The following is a 19,705-nucleotide window of genomic DNA, read 5'->3' on the forward strand; positions in this document are numbered from 1 at the left end:
GTATGACACACTCTATGCAAATGTATATGGGTGCGTTTTTGCACTCCTAGTGCAAATGTTTCAGAAGAGAAATAATTTCCTGATCACTCTGAAAGTAAATATTATGCATTTTTTAAGAACGCTGACTGAAGAGTGCCCGGAGATTAAAATCACAACCAAGTTTGCTTAAAAGAGCAAGTAATTAAGTTCAATAAGCTCTTCCTTATGAGCCTACTAACATACATCTGGCTGTCAGAGTGCCATTATAAACAGCCTTCATATAATGCACGTTTCTCTGTAACATAAAATGTAGTACAGAGCTTTCCAAAGCTCCTTGAGTGCTTCATTATGCCTCTGTGTTAACTATCCTATCCAGTAAATACATGCATTTGGTTGAGTACTGAAGATTAGAACAGCAATAAATATCACTTAAAGCTGATGATTCGGCAGAGCTCACTGTTGGTGGTGGTCCAGTCCATTAAAACGAAAAGAAAGCAGTGGGGATTTTTAGTGCTTTTCTACGGGTAAGAAACGGTCTCGACTCTGGTCCAGATTGAGTTTTGCTCTATCCATTCCCCGGTAGTTGGACAGGGTGGTGCGCCTGTGCTTGTTTTATAATGCGTTCCTAGGAGCATTCAGAGGCTCCCAGAGGCAATGTGCTCAGCACTGAGGTGGTAAGATGGGGATCGGGATAGAGTGTCTTGCACCCTTCAACAATATGCTCTCCAGGCAAGTGCTGGCCTCCCAAAGGAAGTGCTGTCTTGTCCCCCTTGACCGGAAGGGTTGTGACTGGGATGTGAGGCTGACAGTGCAGCGAGGGGAGTCCGTTGGTTCTAACAGACACAAAAGAGACTCCATGAGACTGAGCAGGCCAAGTTTGTGATCTGTATGAAGGTATGTGTCTGCGCTGCCTGCAGTGGAGCTATGCTGACTTACAAGTTCAAATTCAAAGCTCTTGCTGTTTCCCATTTCATTTCCTTTGATTCGTATGAACTCTTTGGGGGTGAGGAGATTGGTGGTCTGTCTGGTGGCAATGGTAATTCTGGGAGTGAAGGGGAGCTGGGGTTATGTAAGCCAGGTGTTTGCATGCTCTTATGCTGAGATTGAGAGGAGTGCAGCGTCCTGGGTTGACTGTCTTGGCTCTCGTTGTGGAGGGGTGATTGTGTTTTTCCCCAGGAAGGGGAGGCGGATGGGAAGATAGAGGGGGAAAAATGAAATGTTAATTTTGTGCCTGTCATCCTTCCACTCTTAGCATTCCCTCTACCTCCTTCTCCCCTCACTCCCATCTTATTCCACTCCCCCCAGCTTTCTTTTATTCCATTAGATTCTACCCAGTCTACCTTTGCTTAGAAAAGGTTCTCCTGGTGTCACCTCCCTTCACCACGAGGTTCTACTTGATACATTGCCTGGCACCTAAAGTGATAAAGGTATTGAGATCTGCTGTCTGAGCTGCCCTTGCTCCAAGGAACACACATATCTGACATGGGTGGCTAGGAGGAGCCTCAAAATTTGAAATTTGTGGTGCCAACATTGGCAATGTCAAGTCTTAGCAATGGAGGAACATGGCAATTGGAGTAGCCTTTTTGTAGCAAAGGTAGGGTTCAGAGAACTAAGGAAAGGTGGAAGAGTTAGGTGGGAGAAAGATTGGGGTGGGTATTTTTGATACAAAGAGGTGTCCTGCTGCCTCACGTTTCAGTAACACATGTGATATGATCCATTTAGGCCTGTGCCCATCGCTGGAAAAACATCTACTATGAGACAGAGTACGTCCTCCCCCATGGTTTCTGCAATATCATTCCACCCAACCTCCATTCCAATGGTCGAAAATTATTGCCCTGCTATGAAGGTAAGGTGTTATTTCTCTGTCATTATGACCAAGTAGGTTTTCCTGTTGTCTCCAAAAATATCTGATAAACCTTCATTAATACATTAAAAAAAGTACTGCTGACTCAGGCATAATTTGGCAGACGGATGATCTTGAATTTAAAAAAGGGGGTCAAGAAGATAATTGGTTTCCATGAGTAACTGTGTGTGGCCATGCTTAACTGATAGAATAAACAACTTTTTTGGAACAGTATCATGAGAAAACCATCAACTCCCTTATCTGGATGTCACCAGGCATGTGACATGAGTACAGCCACTCTTACTTGTTTGCCTGTTCGGCATTATTGATTAATAGGAAATGATCGCACCCATGTTTAAGAAATATTTTCAGTCTGACACTGTCATTTATAGGAGGGGAGAAATATTGCTTAAAGCCTAGATTTTAGGATACCAGTGTAACAAATAGAATAAAGTTGCCTCTTTCAGTTGCTGCTACTTTCAAAATGTCCAGCAGCGTCTGATGATTTTTTTCAGTGCCTCTCAAAATATTGCTGTCGTTCAAAATAGATCCGGAATGGCATTGAGAGCGAAAGGACTTGTTTCAGAGTTTTGAACAATAGACAACTTTGCTCATTGTTTGCGCTCCAAGTCCTGGGTGCTTTAATTTTCCGGTTTATAAAAAGAATAGTCTTCCCTTGTGTGCTTTGTATGTGAATTTATATCTAATTTCATTCTTCAAAGGCTCCAAAAGAGAGCCTTTCCTGAACCCAAAGCAATTAACCAATCCAGAATGCACAGGTATGTCATTAGGGAAGATGGGGTATGTCCAAGGTTTTGCAATAAGCCCTGTGAGAAATATTCAGGAAAACAGCTGCTTGGGTTTCCTAGGTTGGTCTTATGCATCTACGCTAGTAGTTCTCAAACTATGGGCGGGCCTCCCAGTTCCAAGAGAGGCGCAGGTATGTGTCAAGGGAGGCGTGAGCTGTGTACTTTTTTTTTTTTTTTTTTTTTAAGAGCTGGGGCTCGTGCAGAAGGGCGGTGCATGCCTGGGAGGCAGAGATGAAGGGGATAGCTTGAGTTCCTTCTTCCCTCGCCCCCCCCCCCCCGACCCAGCCCAGTCCCTCACTTGGGAGGCAGCCAGGCTTGGTTCTCCTACTCTTTTCTCTTACTTCTGCAGCAGCAGTGCAGAAGTAATGGTGCCAATGGGGCACTAAATCTGCTGTGAAAAGTGATATTGACAAATATCACTTTGCCACCCTTACTTCTCAGCTGCTGCTGGCGTGGTGCAGCCTTCAGAGCTGGGCTGCTGCTCTCTGCTCTGCCTTCAGAGCTGGATGGCGGTAAGTGTACTCTGTGTGTAAGTGACTACAGACACAAAGGAGGGGGAGGCCCAATCAAATAAGTTTGAGAACCACTGGTCTACACTAATCCTCCCTCCCTCTTCAAGGACTGAAAAAGCACATGGGTTTGATGTGGGCAACACTTCACTGCCTTTGATTTCCAATATCAGGAGCAGTCAGTGACAGGCTGGCTGCTGACATTAGTAAGTGGGGGAGAGTTAACACAGTAGATGTCTGTCAATTCCTCAATTGCTAATGGATGTGTCTCTTGCTGCTTTAGGTTTTGCTCCAAACCTAGAGATTGTTCAGACCCAGTACATTGAAGACAAAGCTCATAACAAAACTGGCAAACTTAGATAAACTGTATATTGCAGTGTGTGTCTGGAGAATTGTTTACCCACCATGTGCCCAGCTCTCATAGGCTGCATTGGAAACCCATGTAACCAATCTCAAAAAATCTATGCCCATCTGGAGACAGCAAACATTTGTGCTTTGAGCATCAGTAGAAGGTCCCAAAAATATTCATCTGAAACTTGTATGGTTTTGATTCCATATTTAAACCCACCGCTTCACTCGATCTATAACAAAATGTGAGGAAGCCATAAAATCCTCCTATCCTGAATACTGTCCTCTTTCATTTGCTTGTCTTCCTGTTGGCAGGATCAGGCCAAGACAATACTTAAGCAATGCATAGTTTATCCTGCAATATTAACTTTTATTACCCCCCTTTTCCTCCTCCACTCCACACACAGAATCACTTCCAACATTTCCTCTGAGTCCTTTTTACCACCCGGGTGTTCTTTTAAAAACTGTCAGTCTGAAATAATTGGAGAGAGGCAGCTCCTGGAAGAGACAATCGCTCGTGTTTCTCCGTGCATCATGGCTTCAGAGTGAAACGGCTGCTAGTCTGACAGGCTATTTGCCAGGAATTGCTAGGAAATAGAAATGTGTGGGCCCAGTATCTGTGAAGTGGCCAGTGGAAAATTGGCAGTTTTAGTGCACTATGCTATTGGTTTAATTTCATTGCATGCTAGAACGAAAATGGGAGGTTTGGGATTGATTTGTTCGTTCCACTGTTAGGCATCAAGTCACACAGTATCACCAAGGGTGACTGAGTTTGCTTCTTGTTTACCTCTGTGACTTTCAGGTTTCTATAAAGTAATTTGGCTTATTCTTCAAACACAAGGTACTGCTGTGATCAGTCATTGAAAGGATTAACTGGAACCCTCCCTTCCTATGGTCTTATTGTTTTCCCCCTTAGGCCTTCAGAAAGTACAGGAAAAAATCCTCCTTTTAGTGAACAGCACAGCCAAACTGAAGGAAAGAAATAAAGAATGTGGTAGAAATAATATATGCACAATGTAATTAAGGTATTTGGAGAATAAGAGCCTCTTCCCACAAACACTTGCTGTTAGGGGCAGTGCTTGAAGCCAACGGGAATACTCATGTTCACAAGCACCATTCCAAGTTATAAGATGCGTTTGCAAGATCAAGCCCTAGGACTTCAGTTATCTATAATTGGAACAGTATAAGATACAATTATATAGGCAGTGCAGTATTTGCCACATAAGCTATAATGAAAGGCATCTAACCGCTGAACATGGAGCAGATGTATCGTTAATGTATGCTATGTATTTAGTAATAATTCGCCATATAATACAGATTCAATAATTGAAAACAAAAGAGGAAATGGAAACTTCCTTACTGGAGGGCAGTCATGAAACAAGATAGTAGTCTCGATGTGTCTTATTCTTCTCCAGTCTCCCTGAAACAGCTGACAGAAGTCTGGAAGCTATTGAGAGCTAATGAGAGCAGCAGAAGGCCTGCTAGTTAAGTGGAATCTTTCTGGCTAGGAGCTAATCTGATTTGTATGAACTGAAGTGCTTTGTGGGGCACAAAGCTAAGGCCTTCCAAGCTATACTCTGACTTGATTGTCCTTGCTTTTAATGGCTGCCAAATGTGGCCTACAAGGAAATTAGGACCCCAGCCATCCTGTCCCCTGACTCACTTAATGGGCAGAGATAAAGGGCTGCTGCTGCTATAAGAGACAATTTAACAGAGGTGGGGACAGACCGATGAGATGGTTTCCTAGTTCTGTGGTGTAAGGATCAGAGGGAGGGGAGGAGAGAGGTGGGGAACTTAAACAATAATTTCTGGTGGCTAAAGAATATAGGAACAGTACTCCTCCCCACTCAGTCCATCCAAAGGAATAGAGAGATTTTCCCCTCTGGGACATAGAATGGCCAGTTATCTATTACCAGTTTTCTGAGAGCCATACTCTGATCCCCCCTGGCTTTGTGGTATAAACTCAATACCAGGGTGTTAGGCCATAAAGACAACTAGCATTCCATCCAATGTGGTGAAATGCTGAAACACAGGAAAGAAGAGGTTGGGATTAAATATGTTGTCTTTGGCTCCCAGTGCAAATGACTGAGGACACGTCACAGCTATCTGTGTTGCTTTAAATTCCTATTGTGTGGTTTTTTTTGGTGAGGGGGAGCTAATGCTTTTAAGCAATACTTTGTTTCATTTGGTTTGGGGCAGGAAGGGCCAGTTCCTCATCCAGCTCTTTTTCTGATTGTGATTTAAGAGTCCTCCTCCTGGCTTTCTGATGCGCACCAAACCGGTCAGGGTTTATCTTTTCTTTTGTTGTTTTATCTTGTAAGTTTATTGATTGGCAGGAGGGGAATGGAGGCTTTTCAAAGGGCGCTTAGGTACCCGACTCCTATTGAAAATCAGCCCAATACTCTCCCTTTTGCCTTTTGACTATCTCCCCCTTAATGAATTTATCTACTCATGGCTCATGCATTGAGCAAGCTGCTCTGCCCAGCTCTGTAAATATTGATTAATTCTGTAGCACTATAAGGGTGCACAGTGCTTTACAGATAAATGAGAAACCTGTAGGTGCTTACAACCGAAGGTCTAATCCTGCCAACAGTTATTACTTCATGTGACTAGGAAGATACAGGAGCAGGGGTTGGAACCAAGTTATCCCCCAACCTCCCGGCTATGGGATTGTTCTCGCGTTCTGTAGCCGAATGACTATTTAATTATTTATAGAAAGTGGAACAACTTCAACAGGCGAGAGTGAGAGAAACTCTGCCCAGAATACTGTCTAGTCCACTGATTAGGACATTCGCCTGCAATGTGGGAGACCCAAGATCAAATCCCTGCTCTGAATCAGGCCAAGTGGGGATTTGAACCCAGGTCTCCGATATCCTAGGTAAGTGCCCTAATCATTTGAGTATAAGGGGGGAGCCACCAGTGTGTTCTCCTCTGGTTTTCTGAATGGCACTTAAGTCACACACATTTTTTTTGTTCAAAACAATCCAGTGAATTCATGTCATAGTCACTAGAAGTTTCAGGTTGACCCAAAATTGCATTTTTAAGCAAATAAACTATTTGTCTGAAACCTTTCACCCAGCTGTAGTGACAAGCATGCATTGAGGTGAGGGAAAGCACCCCCATCAAATCAACTTTGTCAGACATTAAAAATGGCATTATATTGTAACTGTCAACGTCTTTTGAAATCTTGAACCGGCAGTAGCAAGATTTTGTGGAGAGAATAAGGGAGGCCAATGCTAGATAAGCAGAGGGAGCAGGGAAGCAGAGAGGCAAGATCTGTGAATACAGGAAAGAAATGTTGAGCTAGATTCTGGATGAAATGGGGAGGCATTGGAGCTTTCTGAGGATAAGGGTATTATGACTGAGCCTGTCTTTATTTGTGAGAGGCAGGCCGCAGCGTTCTGCACATGCTGGAGTCTGAGAATTTGGGTGTATGGGGACCATAGAGAAGGCAGTTTCAATGGTCGAGGGAAGAGGAGATGAAGGCTTCTACGAGGGTTTCAGTTACAGTGATATCAAGGCAGTTGCATTTACTAACAGTGCTTCACAGGTGGCGACAGGCAGCAATTGCAGTTGAGATGTGATGGGGGATGGGTGACCTGCAGAAGAATGGCTTTGGGGTAAAGGCATTGGGCTGGAAAGTGGGAGACCTGAGTGCTAGTCTCAGGTCTGCCACTGACTTACACACACTTGTACTGTAGACGCCATATAGGATATGTCTACGCTACAGCTGGGAGTGTCTCCCCCAGCCTGGTTAGATACATGTGCTAGCTCTGCTTGAGCTAGAGCACTAAAAAGAGCAGTGTGGATGGTGTGGCCCGAGCAGAAGCATGGGCTAATCTCCTGAGTACAAGCCTGCCTGAGCTTGGGTGGGTAGCCCATTCTTAGGGTTACCATACGTCCGGATTTTCCCGGACATGTCCGGCTTTTGGGGGCTCAAATCCCCGTCCGGGGGGAAATCCCCAAAAGCCGGGCATGTCCGGGAAAATCGGGAGGGCTCGGCTGGGGCCTCTTTGGCCGGGGCCGGTGCGGGGCCGGGAGCCAGGGGGTCCGCTGGCCCGCGGGGGCCGGGAGCCGGGCCGGGGTCGCGGGGGCCTGGCCCGCGGGGGCCGGGAGCCGGGCCGGGGCCGGGGGGTCCGCGGGGGCCGGGAGCCGGGCCCGCGGGGCCGGGGGGCCGGGAGCCGGGCCCGCGGGGCCGGGGGGCCGGGGGCCGGGCCCGCGGGGCCGGGGGGCCGGGGGCCGGGCCCGCGGGGCCGGGGGGTCCGCGGGGCCGCCGGGGGCCAGCAGTGCTGGGCGGGCCGGGGGTGGTCGGCCGGGGCCGGCACCCCAGGGCCCGAGCCGACCCAGGCTGGAGCCGCCGGGGGGGCCAGCCTGGGCCGCGCCTCCTCCCCCTACACTCCCCCTTACCTGCTACAGGCTTCCCGCGAATTAATTATTCGCGGGAAGCAGGGGAGGGGGCGGAGACTTTGGGGAAGGGGCGGAGTTGGGGCGTGGGCATGGGCGGGGCTGGGGGCGGGGGCGGGGCCCGTGGAGTGTCCTCCATTTGGAGGCACAAAATATGGTAACCCTACCATTCTGCTACTTGTTCCACCATGTCCACACTGCTAATTTTAGCTCCAATGGAGCTAGTGCATGTCTGTCTGAGCTATGGGAGGCCTGCTCCCAGCTGCGGTGTAGACATACCTTAAAGTCTCCATGCTTCAGTTACCCTTCTATCAAATGTGGCTAATACCACCTTATCTCACAGGGTACTGTGAGGATAAGTTGAGCTACACATATGGAAGTGCTAAGATAACACGATTGTATGGGGGCACGATACAAGTATGGTGGTAGGTAGAAGAGAGGACATAGCTCTATGCACTGCAAGGCTACTCTTATGAAATGGTCCAAATCAGTCTGGTTTTGAACCCACTTTATTTTTTCCATGTTATATTGTCAGAGATGTATGTAGTATTCATTCAAATTCAACTGCTTTAATGCCCCCTTTCATTGACAACAGGCAGTATAACAGTCTGCTGTGGTTATATACAAATTCAGAAATTACTTGACTAGATGAGTTCCCCAGTGCCCACTGATGTAAGGAGAGCATAACCAGTTATTTGTGTGAAATATAGACTTACTGCTTGGAACAGACAGTATTGGCCATATAAGTGAGTTGGAAACACTGAACTCTGCGCATCACATAAAGCTGTACAGTGCGTTCTATTAAAATGTAAGCCTCAGTGGACGCAGTCCAATGTGTTGCAAAATTATGTCTATCAACAAATCCTACCCACTGTTAACTTAGAACTAATTTTATGTTTTCAGTTCATTAACAATAATAGGTTCTTCATTTCTCCCCTAATGCTGTATATTGAAGTATATTTTTTTGAATGTTTAAAAATGTACATTGCAGGCCAAAGTCAGCCCTGCAGCTCCATTGACTTCAAGGGATTTTCAACTAAAGCTGGACAAAACTAAGTTTATTTGCTGAAAAATGCAGTTTGGCTGATCTGAAACTATTCATGAATTTGACACACATTCGACAAATAGTTTTTGGCCAACTTTTTTCCTGGCACTTGGGTGCCATTGACAAAAAAGGAAGAGGAGGTGCCATCACTTCCTTTATAAACATTAGTCCAGTGGTTAGGACACTCCCGTAGGTTGTGGGAGACCCCGGTTCAATTCCCCACTCTGCTTGATGTGGAGAAAGGATGTGAACTTGATTCTTCCCCCTCTAGTAAGAGTGCCTTAACCTCTGGGCTATGGGATGTTCTTGGGTGGTGTATAGTCGCTCACTCTCCTTTTGAAGATGTTCCACTTTATATATAAATAGTCATTAGAGCAATGAGACTGGGTTTTCCACAGCCCAGGGAAGTGCCCTAACCGCTGAACAATAGAATCATTCTCTCTGGCCCAATGAATATATAATATTTATACACAGCAGAACACCTTCAACAGGCAACTGGGGGTATGTCTACACTGGAGCCAGAAGTTGTAATTTCCAGATCAAGTAGACATAGCCATGCCAGCACGCTAAAAATAGAAATGTAGCCATGGTGGCGTGAGTCGGCCTAGTCGCCTGAGTCCATACCTAGATCGTACTTTGGATGGTTAGTCACTTGAACCGGCGCAGCTGCACTGTGCCCAAAAATCTTTCTGGAAACATCTAGAGGTATGTATGTCAAACCTGAGTAACTTCACACACCTATTGCTAAAGCCTTTATCTTTCCTCATCTTTCTCTTGTTTTACATTTGTTTGTGGTCCCTCATTTGCAGTTAGGACTTGGTCTTGCAAACACTTATGCAAGTGAGTACACGTCCCCTTGAGCCCAATGGGACTACTTTTGTGGATAAAATCACTTATGTCCGTAGGTGTTTGCAGGATTCGGCCTTAAGCTCTTTGGTGTGGCAACTGTGGGTGAAATCCTGGCCCCATTGAAGTCAATGGTAAAACTCCCATGATTTCAGTGGGTGCAGGATTTCACCTTTTGTCTTTTTATTTGTCCTATACGGGTCTGATGCAAATTCCTTTGAAATCAATGGGAGCATGCTTTTGGGTGCTTTATAAATAATAAAGAGCAATAACATTTTTAAACCCATGACAGATTGTGTTGAAAGGTATCTCTGCAATCTGGACATAACTGAGAAGAAGCAGAAAAAGGAGAAAATATTAGAACTGGAAATATTATGTTTTAATTGACTTTCATCCTTTGCTGTGCTATTGGGGCTAATTCATATCCTTATCTGCCTGAAATCTTCTAATTTAATTTTGTGAACATTTGGCAATGTTTGGTTTTTGAAAGCTGAATTGTACAGTGACTTTCCTGGAGAACATGTTCAACTAAACCATGAGCCAGCTCTATTAGTTTTATAGTGAAATAAAACATTTGTTTATCAAAATGTCAACAGGACTGGCATGCAGCAGTTGTTCTAGCTCCGTAACAGGAAGACATGGAGGTTGGCTGTGTTTTTAAAAAAAAATAAAAAATTTTTTTTTCATCTGCTCTCCTAAATGAAGGGCTAAACCAATTTTTAAAAGTCTGAGGCTCGGAGAAGATTGTTTAATGAATAGAGTGGGGTGGGAAATGGTGTTCCTGTCATGAATGTTTTCAAGATTTCAAAATTTTCATGTTCATCAAGACAGAACTAAGACGTCCAAAACATGTAAATGAAAAAGAGAGTGACTCTAGATAGGACCCTCACTTGGGATGTGGGAGAGTGAGATTCAAGTCTCTGGTGTGGAAAGAGGAAGAGCGGCAATGTAAACCTACATCCCAGGTCTGTTCTGTAACCATTGGGCTATTAGCTATTCTGCAGTGGATCTTAATCTCTCCTATAGGAGCTGTTCCCCTTGGTGTCAATAATTAAATATTCATTGGGCCAGAGGGAATGACTGACTCTATAGCCGGGTGGTTAGGGCCTTCACTGGTGATGTGGGAGATTCAGGAACAAGTCCTTGTATCTCTTGACATCTAAGGTTAGTACCCTAATAACTGGGCTATTGGCTGTTCTGGAATGGGTGGTGCACACTCGTATGCGCGCTCTCTCTCTCTCTCTCTGACCTGAAAACCTGTCCCAACAAAAGTTCATCGAAACCGATATGTTCCCGCAAAAAGTTTGTTTCAATATATTGGCATTTTCTGGCAAAAATCATTTTGTTGAAAATTTCCCGACCATCTCTATTAATAAGTGATTAGTCTTTCATCTCCAAGTCACTGGTCCTGGTAGAGTTGGTAGTGCCTGAAAGCTGTTACTTGCCTAGTGAATGATTGGTGGCCTGTGTGCACAATGAAATGATGGTCTCACTCCAGTTATGAGCACACTGGCATTGGGCCAGGTCTTCACCAGGTGTTAATCGGTGTAGTTCTGTTGTGCTCAGTGGAGCTAGCCTGACTTACTCTAGCTAAGCACCTGGGTGATCCATTTTAGCAATCTCAGCAGGCCAAAGAGTCAGTGAGTTGAGATGATGAAATAACTTATCCCTCATAGAAGTGATCCCTCTAGATTAGAGCCGAGGCACTAGCGTGGGGAATTTTGCGTTCCCTACATGAGCTGCATCTGTCCTGTGGATAAACAACAGAGATCATTTTCCAGGGCTACCTATCTGGTACCTTTCATCAGCAAAAGAAGCTATATTTTAAAATAATAAAGAAGACAGCTATCTTCTTCTCAAAAGGGTTAGGTGTCTACATTGCAAAAGCCTATGGAAAGCTGTTGAAGTCTTGGAAAATTGACACTTCCTGGGAGCCAGATGTATAGGATATGGAATCAGACCATAAGTGGGTGACCATGAAAAATTACAGGGCAACTTTTCAGGTACAGAGTCAGGGTGAGGAGAGAATTTCCACAGGATGAGCATGTCCCATTTAAATAAAAATACGTTACTGTGGTGGGAATCAAAGGGTTCGAGTTGGACAGATCAAGAATATGTGACAGACATTGGCACAGTCCTATTTAAGGATGAAAGACTCTAACAAAGAAGGGCTCTTGTGACATTCCTGCCTGCCTGGCATCGTCCCAGAAAAGTAATTCTAGAAAGAAAAAGCCGTGACTGTTGGTCCTCATCACATAAAAGATCACTTTTTAATAAACAAATACAAAATTCTCCCTTACAAGCAGAGGCTAACTCCACAAATGACTGTCTGTACAGGGCTAGTAATAAAGTGGTGGGGATACAGGTGAACTGCCCTGAGAACTTGAGTTTTAAAGTAAATTTTCATATGTTCCTAGTGGAGTTGCTGCCTTAAACTCTGAACCTGAAAGATGCACCATGCTGGTGGACCCTGAGCCCACATAGAACCCCACTGTGTGGATCCAGGGGTTATCTATACATGTGTTGCACCATGAGGCTCAAGGATGTACTTTGAATTGATTATGTCATCAGACCTGTCACTCTCAGCACTATCTGCAATTTTAGCAGATTCTGAAAAATTGAGAGAGCCCTCAGCTGTGACAAAATGTCATTCATTTCCCTACTCAACTGTTTAGACCTTAGGTGTTTTTACTAGTGTGAAATGCTAAAGTAATTACTTGTTAGTCCTGTCACTGTTTCCTTTAGTACATGTTTTAAAAAAGGTTTCCATGAAGAAACCAATGGTTTATTAAGTTCTTTTGGTCTTCAGTAGAATAACACGCACCATGAGGAACTGATTTGGTTCTAAAGGGGTAACATGCCAAGCAGTTCCTTGTAAATTCCTTTGTAATTTAGCAAGGAGTTAATGGTTACTTATTGTGAAGTGTTACCAGGCTATATGGCCAATGTTTTTAGAAACTCAATTACTCTGTTTCCCTGGAGCCCCCTTTATCCAGGGGAAGATGTTGTAATATGCAGGAAGTGGCAATATGTTGCAATTGTACATTCATTCGTTTGGTAAAGCTTGGAAAATAAAGCTCAGAAAACTGAGATGGGCCCACGTGTCAAAATTTGGATTCAGATCTGGGTTTTAAACACTCCAAAGTTCAGGGTGTTTTGGATGCCAGGTTTTGATTTGGCCCATTGTGAAGATTCCGGTTCAGATTTTGAGAGTTTGGGGGTGTTTGTTTTAGGAGATATGGTTCCTGTTTGTCTCTAGAAAATAACTGGAGAGTGTTTTGAATAAAAAGGGGACAGATTAATTTTTAGCAGTAAGAGGCCTTGGTACAGCAATAAATACTTCCTCTGGCCCAGGTGGAGAGCGAGGAGTTTTGGTGTTGAAGCTGGAGCTCGTGGGAGGGAGTTGGCAGTGTGGAGAGAGGAACTGAAAGATAAGGGCTGAAGAACTTGTACAGATTGAAGAAGCACTCTGTACACTTCAGGGGTCCTGCTTCTGATTCAAAGACTGAATGGTAATAAATAGTAGTAGAGAGGAGAAATTTTTATCTGGCCACCCATGCAGCTGCTTGGTTTATTGTGTGGGCAGCACTGCTTCCTTTGGAGTTGTCCCACACTTTACAGATGATCTGAGCAATTTTGGCTCTGAAGCTCAAACAGGCAGCCATTTTACATTCCATTTCTTCCAAAAAGGGTAGAGGCCAAGTACATGTAACTTGCATGCAATGATAGCTGCACCATAGTTAAGGTTCCTAAGCCATTACAGAGTTCCGTTTAAACCTTGACAATGACTTTAGCAGCAGTACTGGGTTTACCATGGCGCCGGGCCCAGAGTTAGAAGGGGTCCCGGCCAGCCGGATCCCCTGGCCAACTCAGCTGGCCAGGAAAACTGCCCCTGCCCCCACTCTGCCCCACCCCGCCTCTTCCCCAAAGCCCCCGCCCCTGCTCTGCCCCAACCCCGCCACTGCAATGGGAACCGCCCTGCACCTCTTGGGCTGGTGGCCATGGCGTCCACCTGTAGGGTTTCAGGCTCCGCTCCAGCTACAACAGCCATCAGGTGACGCAAGGGAGCCCAGCTAGCCTAGGGCTGGTGGGTACAGTGGCGATTTAGGGGGAGGAGGAGCCCCGACTGGAGCTGCGCTGGGGGGGGGGGAAGGGGTGAGGGAGGAGGAGCCCTGACCCCAGTGGGAGATGCAGCGCTGAAGCCCCCAGCTGCCCTAGTGCAGAAGATGCAGGGCTGAAGCCCTAACTCCCCTCTGTGCGGAGCTGGCCTGAGCCCCTCTCTCTCCTGTTTCCCTCTATGTGGAGCTGGCTCTCATTCTCAGTCTGTGAAGAAATTCAGCCCAAATCAACCAACCTGGGTATGTTCCTTTCCCCCATCATGACACAGCCATGAATGGATTTAGCCTAGGAGGCAGGGTCAGCATTAGCCCCATTTGGCAGGTGGGATCTAAGGCACCCAGAGGTGAAGTGACTTTCCCAAGGCTAAGCAGGGAGTCTGGCAGAGCAGAGAACCAAACCCAGAACACTTGGCCCCCAGGCCTGTGCCTTAACTACCCACTGGCAAAACCAGAAGTCCGCACCTATGATGGGATGGGAAAGTGAAGGGGATAGGGGAAGTGGGGGCCCAGCATTCAGATCCCCTTGGCAGCAGCTGGGGCTCCCCTGTTAAGCATGCCCATCAAACCCTCACCCTGACAAGCCTCACCTCCCCTGCATCTGTACCACCCCTGCAGACTCCCATTGCCCCTGCACCTGGAACTTCCCTGTGCATCCAGATCCCCCACTGAGCTGCCTGCACACAGACTGCCCCACACAGAACCCTCTTACCCCCATCTGGATCCCCCCCATACACTAAGTCCATCTGCACTTGGATCCTACTGCCAGGCTGAGCCTCCCTGCCCACATCTGGTGTGCCTGGCACAAAAGGGGCAGGGCCCCAGGGTGTTTCTGTGGCAGGCCTGGCCCTTGTGCTATGTCAGGGTCAGGTTCAGCCTCACTGCCAAGTCCCTGTCCCTGGGGGGGCAGGGGAGGCTTCAAGGTATTCTCCCACCTCAGTGGCCTGTGCTCCCCACTGCCATGGCGGAGCTTCCACATTTATTTATTGTAAAAAAAAAAAATTGCAGAATTTTAAAATATTATGCACAGAATTTGATGCAAAATTCCGTCAGGAATATGAGGCGCCGCACAGCTGTGCTGGTGGGACAGTGAAGGGGGTGCTGGACAGTAGGGGATCTGTAGGTGGGGGAGCTGGGCAGGGGGTATGGTATGCAGGGTGCTGTGCAGTTGTGGTGGGAGGTCAGCGGGAGGGGTCTCTGGGCAGGGGATGCTGGGCATAGTGGGACCGGGGGCATTGGGCATAGGGATCTGTGGAGGAAGTCTCTGGGTGAGGGGGTGCTGGGCATAAGGGCAGGGCCCTGGCCAGGGGGGCAGTGTAGAAGGGGCACGCTGGCAGCGCAGGGCTGGGCGGACCAGTATGTGTCTAGCAGTTGTGGGTTGTAAACTGTGTCCTTGTGCTGAGATGAGTGGGGCCACTCCCGCTGAGCTGCGCCCCATTGCCTCCAACCGGCCTCTCGCTCTGTGGACCACTCCCCATCACATGCCCTATTTCCCCAATGGGGGCCCACAAATATGTTTGGTGCTGGGCCCACAAAAAGTTAATCCGGCCCTGCTTACCAGTGTTACAGCAGAATAACTCCTCAGCTGTGTGAAGCTGTGACAGTCAGTATGATGTATGATTGACCTGTTAATCCAGAAGCATATGAAGTCAATGTTAAGGTTTTGCATTGGAATGTAAGTTTGATGAATTTGAGGTATATGTTTTTTGGTATCTCTTAGAGTTGGAAATGAAACCTTATGAAGGGATGAAGTGGGTTATCAATTGCATTGTAGGCAATATGAAAGTGGGAATGAATGCACAGGTCTTTCCTCTCAGCATTCTTTTATTGTTTTGGGTGGATGCAGTGTCCTGCCACTAGACCTAGATTTTATTTGTTAATAAGACTGAGATGAGGGTGGTTGTGATTAGTTTGGTTTGCTGAATACACCAGTATTGTAATACTTTGTTCTTTTATATAGTACCTCTTAACCGTGGCGCTCAAAGCACTTTATAAATACTAAGCTTCACCACACTATGTTGCATAAAACTACACCGCTATGTTATAGTTGAGTATTACTATACCTATTTTACAGATGGAAAATCTGATGCACAGGAGAGGTTAAGTGACTTGCCTAAGGCCACACAGCAAGTGAATGACAGATCTGGAGAGAGAATCCAGGGGTCCTACTCCCTTTTGTAACTTTTAGCCAACATTTACAGCAATGTGGCTGGACAGCTCAGCTGGGAACAGAAGAGTGTATTGCCTTAAACTACACAATTATAATTTAATAGGCAATATTGTTGCTGCTGGTATATACCACTGAGACCTACAATTCCTGGGTCTGCTTTCTTGCCCTCTTGCTATAGTCCTGCTATTCCTGTCCTGTCGCTGAAAGTTTGTAGCCATTTATGATCACAAATGGGATTTTTTTGTTGCTGCTGTTCCTCTTCAGCAAAGACTGCTCAACTGTACATTTTGGCCATATACATGTACTGCGGAAGAGAGGCCTAAATTTCCGAGGCTCACTGAATTCCTGAGTTTTTCCTCCTTTGGCTCCAGTTAGTCTTTTTTGTGGCTCAGCACTCAGCAGTACATGTGGAATGAAGCAGGGAGCTCAGCGAACTGTGAGCCGCGCACAGCTGGCACGGAATGACATGACTGTGGTTTGTTTTCTTCCTCCCCCTCCAATCTAGAGTATAAGAAGAAATACGGGGAAGAGCATGGCTCGTGTCAGGCTGGAATAGCGGGCTTCTTCACTGAGGTGGGTAATGGTGGTTTTGATGAAAAGTTCAAGTTTGAGGATGCATTTTCCTGCTTGTTTTGCCATGTACACTGGGAAGGAGTGTGGAAACAGAAACGTGCCGTTAGCTGCATTCAATGCACTTGGCATATTTCTTTTTATAATGTTCTGACTTCAATAATGCAGCAAACAAACACCCACCTTTTACAATGTCTCTCCTCCCACAGTTCTGGAAATGCGTCACTGTGAAGTCTCATACATTACATAATACATATGAACCACATGAATGGATTTATGCTTGAGTACCCCCAGGGAAGAATGAATGAACTTTGAAGACTATCCTGAGGGAATATTTTAACCATATAGGTCCCACAGTTTCTGTCTCGGGATTTACACTTTATTTATTCTCTTAAATTTTGTTTTAAAATCCCCCCCCCCATGAATGAAATGATTTTTAATAGTCCTTAAATTTAGAAAACACACCATTTTCTGATGCCTTATCCATTCTTGCTGTCTCAAACTGGTATTGTGGAATATGTTTTTCAGAGCCGTGGCTGGGCAGTTACATAAATGCTGGGTCAAATTAATCCCTGATTTAACATCATTGATCTCACTTCAGTGACATTAGGGTTCATTATTTCTGCAATGAAAATTTGTTTTTGAACTTCCAAAAAATTAGAACATTTTACCCTAAATTTCTCAGTAGCATTCATATCAAACACAAACTACCTTCTCCTAATGGTACACTCATCTCTTTTCAGAATTTCTTCATTTTTTTCCTGTTAGTTTTTAAAGCCAAAGATACCATGGAGGAAAGAGTCTGTTTCTCTCTTCTTATGTGATTCGGTAAGGGCTGAGTCCTATAACCCTTACTCACTTGAGCAATTCTTACTCATGAGGGTAGCTCCTTTACTATTAGTGGGACTACTTGTTTGAGCAAACGTTACATGATCAATGTTTAAGGCATCAAAATAGATTTTTACCTGTCTCATGGTCTAGAATATTGTTTGCTGTATGTTTAGAAAGATAAAAACAAATATTAGGCCAACATTTTTCAATAGTGACTAGTGATTTTTGGGTTCCCAATTTGAGAGTTTTTTTGGAAAAAAGGCCTGAGGTACAGAGAGTGGATGCCCAACACATTCAGCATATCAGATCCCTTCAAGTTGTCCTAAGCTGGGCATATAACATCTCTACGCATGTTTGAAAATCCTGGCCTTTGTGACTAATGATGATGACTTTACATTGATACAATATCAGAGATGGGCCTGAGCTGCGAAATTCAGACCTAAGATGAAACTTTCCTGAAGTTCCACTGTTTAATCCAATGGTGAGATGTCTGTGACTTCTGCTGATGCAGTGAAAGGTGGAGGATAGCATGATTATTAACAGTTCATTTAGTGAAACACTGTAGATAAATTAAGCCCCTATTCAATATCCCGTTTGATTAAAAAGAAAGAGGAGGCCAATAGAAGGATGGAATAGGATAGGTGGGATCTGGAAAGCGGCATAAACTTAGGGCCTTCTCTTCTCAGTTCTCCCCTTCTACTTCTATTCATCTTTCTATTCCAATCAACCCTCTGCCCCTTCTTCCCTGGGTCTGGTTCCTTCATCTTTAAAAGTAGTCAGTGGTTTTCTATTGTTTTTACTTCAGTGTGTGCCATTGCCATTAGCCTGCTAACTCCTGGGCTGTCCTAAATCAGTTACTTTGGAAGCATTGCTTCCTGTTAGTGACTGCCAGAAGGTATAGCTTTGAATTGCCAGTTCAGAGTGCTTGAGAGAGAACTAATAGATGCACAGCAAGAGGAGCAATAGCAGATGCAGTAAGAAAATTTTAAAATTCATGAACCTCAAAAGTGCTGGAGACAATGGAAAAGGAGAAGAAAAGAAGGTAACCACTAACCTGAGAGGTCCAAATTCTGATGGGAGTCCAAGTGACTCCAAGCAATACTAGAAGGGAATCTATGGGCTTAGCTACGCAGTGCAGCAATGTGCACTATATGGTTGTGGTTTCTAAACCACACTAATGTATTGCACAGTAACTGGTCCGTATAGACCCTGCTGGTTTGCCCTAAGAGTTCCCTAGTGTGCTTTTAATGTAGATCTGTTTGAAACAGCAATATATAAAAGTGCACTAGGGAATTTTCAGCAGCAGGGCCTACATGGACCAGTTAATGTGCAATACACTTCTACCCCCATATAACGCTGTCCTCGGTTGCCAAAAAATCTTACCGCGTTATAGGTGAAACCAAGTTATATCAAACTTGCTTTGATCCGCTGGAGTGCGCAGCCCCGTTCCCCCGGAGCGCTGTTTTACCGCGTTATATCCGAATTTGTGTTATATCGAGTTGCATTATATCGGGGTAGAGGTGTATATCAGTGCGCTTTAGAAACCACACCCACATAGTGCGCATTGCCTGCTGTGTAGACAAACTCTGGTGTAACATTTTCTTCCTGTCCCCTGAGTGTATATATCACATAAACTTAGCCATCCTTAACATGCAGTTAGATTCACTTTGACTTATTTATTTAGATTCCTGTAGATGCAGAGGGTCAGACTTGGAGGTGATGTGTAAGTTAGAGCCCCTTACACTGAGTTAGACTCCCTTGGAGTTGCTTACGTTCTTTTCGGGTTCCTAGTCTATTGGAGTCTAAGCTAGTAGAATTTATGTGCCAAGGAGGTGGAATTTAAACGAGTCTCTTTATGCCTTCTGGTACGGAAGGTAGAGCTCTCCTAGACATCAGCAGAGTGGGTGTAATCGGTGCGAGGAGTTCAAGGTAATGTGAGAGGGATCTAATTTACACACCACCATCAAATTTGGCCCAGAGGGTTTATTGTCTTGGTTGATATAAACAGAATTAGGGTATGCTGCATGAAAAACGGGAATGAGATATTCCCAAGTAGACTGGGAATGGGTGGCAACCCTTATGACAATGGCAGTGTGTCTGGTAACAGGAGCCTTGTCAGCAACAGCTGTTTCCTGGCTTGTCTGTACTATCAAGGCTGTTTCTTTTTCCATGCTGTAAACCTCCCTCACCAGCCTAGTTCAAAAGATGTCTTTGAACTTTTAGTGCTCCTGCCTTA

The 19,705-nt window shown here is 45.3% G+C and overlaps 1 protein-coding gene across 5 annotated transcripts in view; it reads left to right on the forward strand.

Annotated features, from left to right (window-relative positions):
- Nucleotides 1-19,705, forward strand: part of ITGA9 (integrin subunit alpha 9) — a 291,253-nt gene that overhangs the window by 18,195 nt on the left and 253,353 nt on the right. For all 5 annotated transcript variants that reach the window (XR_010598391.1, XM_042860327.2, XM_005302712.5 and 2 more), the window contains exons 4-5: nucleotides 1,702-1,825; nucleotides 16,574-16,641. Coding sequence is in view for 4 of the 5 variants with exons in the window: in XM_042860327.2 (XP_042716261.2) it covers nucleotides 1,702-1,825; nucleotides 16,574-16,641 (192 nt within the window). In the remaining variant the exon portion in view is untranslated. The remainder of the gene's footprint in view (nucleotides 1-1,701; nucleotides 1,826-16,573; nucleotides 16,642-19,705) is intronic.

This window comes from Chrysemys picta, chromosome 2 (genome assembly GCF_011386835.1).
Source record: "Chrysemys picta bellii isolate R12L10 chromosome 2, ASM1138683v2, whole genome shotgun sequence".
Classification (NCBI taxonomy): Eukaryota; Metazoa; Chordata; order Testudines; family Emydidae; genus Chrysemys; species Chrysemys picta.